The following is a 7,648-nucleotide window of genomic DNA, read 5'->3' on the forward strand; positions in this document are numbered from 1 at the left end:
TTTCCGTTGACGTTTGAAAAATGGTGCACAATATTCTGGTGAAAAAACTGTCAAATTGACTTTCAATAATTCTTGAGAACCCATTCCAGCTAGAATTTTAGTTTAAATTTTAATTTATTTATATATTTCCTTGAAATTATATTTGTTTAATATTTACCAAATTCTGTTAAACCATATCCTATGGCTGTGACGTCATCGATTGGTAAATTTGGACTTTTCCATAAACAAACTGAAGGAAACCTATTAAATTTTAAATAAAGTTTGTTAATTAAAAATAAATTAATTTAAGGATAATTGTTTACCATGTTGGGTTGTCTAATTCGAGTATTGCAATGTCATCGTATCCTTGTGTGGGATCATATTCAGGATAAATTGACACATTGACTACAGAAAATTTTAAAAATACATCCCTATAATCATTGTTTTGCGCCTTAAGAGATTCTCCGCCTATAAAAACTACATCAGGAATTTTGCTGAAATAAGAACAATAAACATGTGATAAAATCTAATATTTATACAATAAGATTAATAATGTTAGTTTTAAATATTTATCGCGAACTTGCTCCTGTATCCTAACAATACATATAAATTAAGATCTTAAAATATGCCTTTAAAATAGGTTGGTCTTCCAAAATTTAAATACAATTTGATATCACAAAATAAATTCAAATTCTTAGATTTTTTTTTTTGAAAATCGTTAGATATTTATATAGTTTTTAATTTTATATTTATAAAATTCATTAATTTTTGTTTAAAAATAGATAATAAAAAATGAAAAGAAAATAGTTTATAAGAAAACATAATTACATTTTTATTTGATTTTAATCAACAAATTATGACCCCCTTTGGAGATATCGAATTTTGATATATTTTTTTGAATCCAAGGCAACAATGTTGACATTATTTATCCTCAGCTATTACTAAGGATATATAAGAGCTGTGCCTGAAAAAAATATTGAAATCGGTTTATGAGTTCCTAAGAAAATTTCGAAACAGAACAACGGTTCTATGGGGGTACCATGTATTCTGGAGCAATACAAATATGTATATATTTTTTTATCCAAAATAGTCAAGTTATGAAAAATAATTGATGAGAAAATTTAATACAAATCTATCGTTTAGTTTTTGAGAAAATTCGAATTTTTTGATTTTTGGCCAAAGAATTTGTTTGTGGTCAATGCGCGGAACGCAAATCTGTTTAAAATCTTCCAATCTCCAAGCTTGAACTTAATGAACAAATGGTTTGGGCTGTAGGAACGAGGACAGATAGACAGACGGATGGAATCAAGGGACCCACTTTTTTCAACATTTCTAATATCGTAATCCCATGTTTGATTTAAATTTCGAGTTTGACATTTTTTACGAATGTAAAACTTGCCATGTAGTTCCTATATATCGCATGCAAACACAATTTTTCACCGAATGCGGTAATTGAAAAATCAAATGCTCAAGTCTCAAGAACTTGATCCTGTATCCATAGATGGAAAGGAACACCATTAAAAACCCATTGGAGGAGAAAAATAATATCCAGACAATATGATTTTTCATCAGATTTATTTCAATGGTGATTAGGACGAATCTAAACATAAAGGGCTTTCAATGGTCTACAGATCGTTTGATAACACCTCGACTCTAAAAAGGTATTATCGAGAGATAAACGTGAAATAGTTCTTTTTTAACTTCCCATAGGAAGTTATTGTAATGGGTCCGATTTGTCAAATTGAAAATTGTGGCATTTCTCGACGTTTCAAGGTCCCTATAGTCGTTTTTTTCGTCGTCCATAGCTCAAGAACCAGAATAGATATCGACTTCAAATAAATGTTGTTATACAGATAATAAGGCAGAAAGATGCAGAAAGGGCTCTCAAGAAAATTGTGAGGGTGGCTTTTTTACCATAGCAGTTTAAAAAAAAGTGAAAAATTTGGTTAACCCTTAATATCTCATGAACCAATGACGCTAGAGACTTGAATTAAGTTTTATATTATTTGTACATATATTGTAATGTAATACAAAACAAATATATTTTTGCCAAAAAATCCAATTAACGTTTTTTTTATAAATCAAAAAAACTGGAAAAAAAATTGTCACGTCGAAAATTTTACGACCAAAATATGATTTCATCTCCAAAACAATTTTGTGCAACGAAAAATAATGTTTTTGACATCTGATAACATTTTGAGAAAAATCAAATTGACAGTTTTTTTTTATAAAAAATACAAATCCAAAAAAAACATTACTCAAAGTTGGTAAAAATTGAATATCTATTCAAATATCTTTTCAAAAACTTGAAATTAAGGCTTCAAGCTTATTTTATCTTATAAGAAATATTTTTTTTCAAAATTTTGAAAAATGTTGAGAAAAATCGAACTGACAGTTTTTTTTTACAAAAAATAAAAACCGAAAAAAAATTGATTTTCGACTCAAATATCTCTTCAAAAATTTTAAATATTTACTTCAAACTTGTTTTATTTCACAGAAAATATTGTTTTCGATATTCCGTAATTTTTATATAAAAATCCAACAGTACGTTTTTTCAGAAAAAATTAAATCTACAAAAAATAGTACGAGTACATATAGACAAACTTTTAAGCAAGACAAATCGACAGACGGGATGGGAAGTTATCAGTGTGGGTCGCATCCCAGCCTCTTTTTTATTGTTGTAGTCACCGCTGATAACCGTATGCCTTAAAAACTCCTCACAGGAATTTTTAAATTCTTAAAATAAAATTCTTAAGAATAAGTTTCATGGTTACAACGTTTAATGGCTTGCTTTTTAAGCTGAGGTCAGTCGTTTTTAATAAAACACCTTTGATAACTTTCCATAGGAAGTTGTTTTAAACGTACCGATTTGTCGAATTAAAAATTTTAACATTTCTAGACGTTTAAAAGTCCCTAGAGTCTAAATAACAGATTTTTAGAGAAATGTCCGCTTGTGTGTGTGTACGTGTGTTGGGGAAGCTATTTTTGTAGTCCATATCTAAAGAACCAGTAGAGATATCATTTTCAAATAATTTTTGTAATGAAGATAGTGACACAGAAAGATACAAAAAGGACTCTCAAAAAATTGAGTGTGTATTTTACTTACCATACCAATTTTAAAAATAAATGAAAATTTTAGTTAACTCCAAAATATTTCACAAGCCAATAACGATAGCAACTCGAATTAAACTGTTTATTATAAAGTGTGGCTTGATTAAATTAAATTTGTTTTATACACCAAATAATTGTTGCTCCCAAAATATTTGGTTGCAACGCAGAATAGTGTTTTTGACAAATTTTGAGAATAATAATAAACTAACAGTTTAAAAAAAAAACTATTTAAATCTTTTCAAGAATTGAAAATATTGGCTTTAAAATAATTTAAACTTATAAAATATATTGCCTTCGACATTCAGTAAAATTTGTATTAAAAATACAACAGTGAGTTTTTTTAATAAACTTAAAATCTACAAAAAATAGTACGCAAATTTGGTAATCTACGCGTTTAGCCGATGCGACCGACACGACTTTTCGCATCCAGGAAAATTTTCGCCACAACTCCAAACAAATTTGGAATGCCACTTATCCAATGAATTGGAAAAAATCATACTTTGGAATGGACATTGGACTAAAGATTGTTATCCTGCAACGGTCCTTATTTCTTTGAGAGAGAAGCAGAAATTGTTCCAATTACTATATCTTTTCTTCTAAATTAAATATTATGCAATTCCGGAGGGATGAAATAAAAGTATTACAAAATTGATCGTACAAAACAACACATATAAAAATCTCAACGTTAAGGGATTAGTCTTTGAGCATTCCTAGAAATAAATCCAAGCATAGAACTGGTCATAGAAATGATGTACTTAAAGCGATTAGAAAAAATAATATCAAATCAATAAAATTATTAAAAAATGTTTCTTCAGTAACTTTGGATATGGGAAGATTCATGTATATCCTAAGAATACAACAACTGAGACACACCACGTTGAAAGTAATATAACATTTAGTAGCATTAGAAGCATTTAAGTACACCAAACAGGTAAGTCAAGAAGATCGTTCTGCGGGTTCATGCCATCCGAAACAGATTTTATATTTAGAAATAATTTATGGTTATTAGCATATAAAAAGAAGGGCTCCTAAACAACTTACTTTGTAACCCCCTCAATAAGTTTTTAAACAAAGTTTAAAATTCGGACGCTTTGAATGTTTGCAATAAGTTAGGCTTTAAACCATTTTGTTGAGTAAGAATGAGAAAAATCAAATTAGGTGGAGCAACATTCTGTAGAAAACTATACCACCTAGTGACCTACAACTGGATGGAGGGGACCTATACAGTTTCTTATTCCGAATCGGAACGACATTAGACCTCTTGTCTTACAGTCTTACGCCACGGGTATAACAGAATTAAAAGCTAATTCATAAAGCTATCAAATTAATAATAAGTATTCAACCCTGTCACATTGATTCTTTTCTTTGAGGGAACCTAATACATAATTCCTAAAAATTGTAGGATTAGTTTTTGCTGATCTGTGACTGACAAACTTATTTTACATTTTATTTTCAAACATTTTTGGAATTATAGATATTTTTTAAATGAAGTGATAGTTTATGAGTACATTTTCAGATATAGATTTAAGAACATGATAGACATAAGAACATAGTATCAAATATAGATTGAGATGCATATTTTTATGTAATAACTCATCAAGATTTACTTCACATATAATGGACTAAAATTGAATAGGTCATGTAAAGCCGATAAGCGGGCAACTTCTGAGCTGAATAAGAATGCAATATTATGGTTTTCCATTCTATTTTGAAGTCTTAAAAAATTGAATCACCAAAATCAGTCAAAAGACTTTAAATAAAAAGAATGCAATCTTTTTTTTGCTGCCTGTAGTCTTTGAAGTACCTATTCGAAAAGTCTTTTACATTTTTTTTAGTCGTATTTTATAAAAGTTACAAGAACGCATTTCTAAAAGAATGCATTTTTTTGATTTGAATTCATTTGACTGCATACGTTGATTTTTAAATACAAGACTTCAAAATTGACTGGGGACTTTAGTTTGAAAATCACAGTACTGGTTTAAAATTAAAAGACTTAAAAATAGTCTTTTCATTAAATTCACTGCAATACCAAAAAGACTGCAATCTCTTACAGCTCTGTTAACTAGAGATCAGAATTTATAACAACGAAATGGAATAAATATGCAAAAAACGGGGACTTCTTTAAAAAAAACGTTTCCACTTTCTCATTTAACAATCACACAGCATTGTTTTAAGCTAATTTTTTAAAGAAGTTGTTAACCCCACATAAATAGGTTGAAGGTTGTTGCGCTAGAGACATTATAAAGACACCTATTTTTAATTTCCATAAGTCCAGAATCTTGTAGATAATACAGTTTTAATTATTAAATATGTAATATATAGTTACCCATCTTTGTAAACACAATGAGCAGCGGTTAAAACCATTTTTGGACTTATAATCATCCCACCACCATGATATTTAAGTTCTCCGAACTCGTCTAACCATCCTAAAGCAGCCTTAAATAGACAAAATAAAATGATGATCCACACTTTTAAAGATCAGTTTAATCTAAATTTTGATGTTTTTCTATTAACTAACCATGAATGGAAATTCTCCAGCAAGTGTAGGTGATCCCCCGGTTATAGCTGGAACTTTGAAATATTTTCATAACAATAGACATTGGTATCTCCTAGATTACTTACAAAGGACAATGTTAAATGAAGTATCATTGCCAATACCCGGTGTTTCTACTTATCAAAATCATACAATTAATGTGCTTATATTTATACCAAAGTGACGAATTAACCTGTTGTTGCTATGTAATCTTCTCCATCAACAAAAATTACTAACAAAGATATTGCTAGCAAAGTCGCCACCGCCGAAAGCGATGATATTACCTTTTCCATGATATGTTTATAAAGAGTTAACAAGACCGTACTGAACCGAACAATATAAAATTTATGACTGAGAGTTTGAAAATAATATAAGTCTTTCTCTTCTTTGAAATTTGCTGAAATGTCTACAATTAAAGATGACTAATTTAAGCTTAGAACCTGTTAAGAGCTTAAAGACGAGTTATTTTGTTTGCAAGGGAATTCCTATACTGTTTTATTGTTTTGATTCATTCTGAACATAAGTTCAGAAGTTCACTTAAGAAGTCTGAATTTTGAATTTTAATGAATGTTTATGCTTTTGATAGAAATTTAACTTAATAAATAGATACGTTTGAATCATTCAAGGTATTGAATATGGTTACCATAAAGTTTTTCAACGTGTTTTTGTTTGAATGTCATAACATTGTAAGTTTTTATCTTTAAAGGGTTTGGGCCGGCGTTTTTATTCTATGGAACGTCTATTCCGTTTTTCAGTGCTGGTTTCACTTAGTTTTTATGAATATTGGGTCATTCATTTTAAATTGTAAATTGGTAAAATTGTAAAGAAATTCTAGTCGAAAGGAATCGTAACTGATTTCGTTAGGCTTTTTTATGATCACAATATTAGAAGTAAATGTGTTTCGACTGAACTTGTTGTTCGCAATAGGGTTGGTCACGAAACGATATTAGATGTGACCTAAGCTAGTTTCGTCTCGGTAGCGTAAAAATCGAAAAAATATCAGTCTCGTCTCCGCATCGGTACCGGTCTTGTATGAGTGAGTCTCGTCTCAATATCAGTCGTCAGTTGTTTCGTTGCTATCTCTACCCATCCTGTCCTCTATGTCTATTTTTAAATCTAAACTAATTATTGAAATAAATCGGGAGTCGTAGACCTTTAACAGTTTATGGGTCAGCAGATATGAAATAAATTATTTATGCACATACACTTTGTGTCACATGGACAGGAACAAGCTTTTTCCTTTTTTTTATTTGACGTTGTTTTTCAAACTTTAGTTTTTTTGGAAACCCAAATGGAAGCTTTTATTGCAAAAAAATATATTCTATTCTCTTTTCCGAAGAAGGTTACAAAAAGTACCTGTTTTTTGTGTCACATGGATAAATAAAGAAAATAAAAAAAATCGTATGGTAAGTACTATTTTTATTGAATGGATTAAAATAATCTTTAGTACTGTGAATTACTTCAATTAATCTATGGCGCATGAATTCATAGAGTGCTATCAAATAATTGGGCCCAGGACTCTTTCCTCGATAAAATAATCTCTTCGATTTGGTGGTATTGTCGTCCTCCTTCATAGACTTTTCTTCAAGAAGCCATTCAGTCCAGGAGAATATAGGAAGTTGTGGTAATAGGTTCACTTTTTGCACCTGAATCCAGGCTTTTGTTGTCCGTGCGGTATGTATATTGGTGCATTGTCTTGTTGGAATTACCATCGTTGTCAACTAAATAATTCAGACAATTTTTTAGAGCTTCAAAAATTCAGTATCACGTTCCCGTAATAGGTGATTGCTCTCCATACTATTACAGCGCCTCCATTGCTGTGTCGTTTTTGAAGATAGATTTCTTTCTTTCTAAAATCATGGAAATAGCAGCTATATCCGTTAGATCCGTCCTAATTAAATGTTTGTTCATCGGAAAAGACAACGAAAGCCAAGCTCGATTCCATTTGATGTGATTTGCTACCAAATTCTTTTCCATTTTTTTTCTCAATTTTCTGGTGTCATATATGGTCTACCTTCTGTATCA

The 7,648-nt window shown here is 29.9% G+C and overlaps 1 protein-coding gene across 1 annotated transcript; it reads right to left on the reverse strand.

Annotated features, from left to right (window-relative positions):
- Window positions 1–157: 157 nt before the first annotated feature.
- On the reverse strand, window positions 158–5,916 carry LOC129953607 (serine protease snake-like; the record flags this gene model as incomplete). Its single annotated transcript, XM_056066851.1, has 6 exons — window positions 5,817–5,916; window positions 5,713–5,757; window positions 5,609–5,661; window positions 5,417–5,526; window positions 303–473; window positions 158–240 (listed from the first exon to the last, which is right to left on the reverse strand). Coding segments are annotated over exons 1-6 (562 nt in total), but the record flags the coding sequence as incomplete, so codon positions are not given.
- Between the last annotated feature and the right edge of the window lie 1,732 nt (window positions 5,917–7,648).

Source organism: Eupeodes corollae, unplaced genomic scaffold, assembly GCF_945859685.1.
Source record: "Eupeodes corollae unplaced genomic scaffold, idEupCoro1.1 scaffold_815, whole genome shotgun sequence".
Lineage (NCBI taxonomy): Eukaryota > Metazoa > Arthropoda > Insecta > Diptera > Syrphidae > Eupeodes > Eupeodes corollae.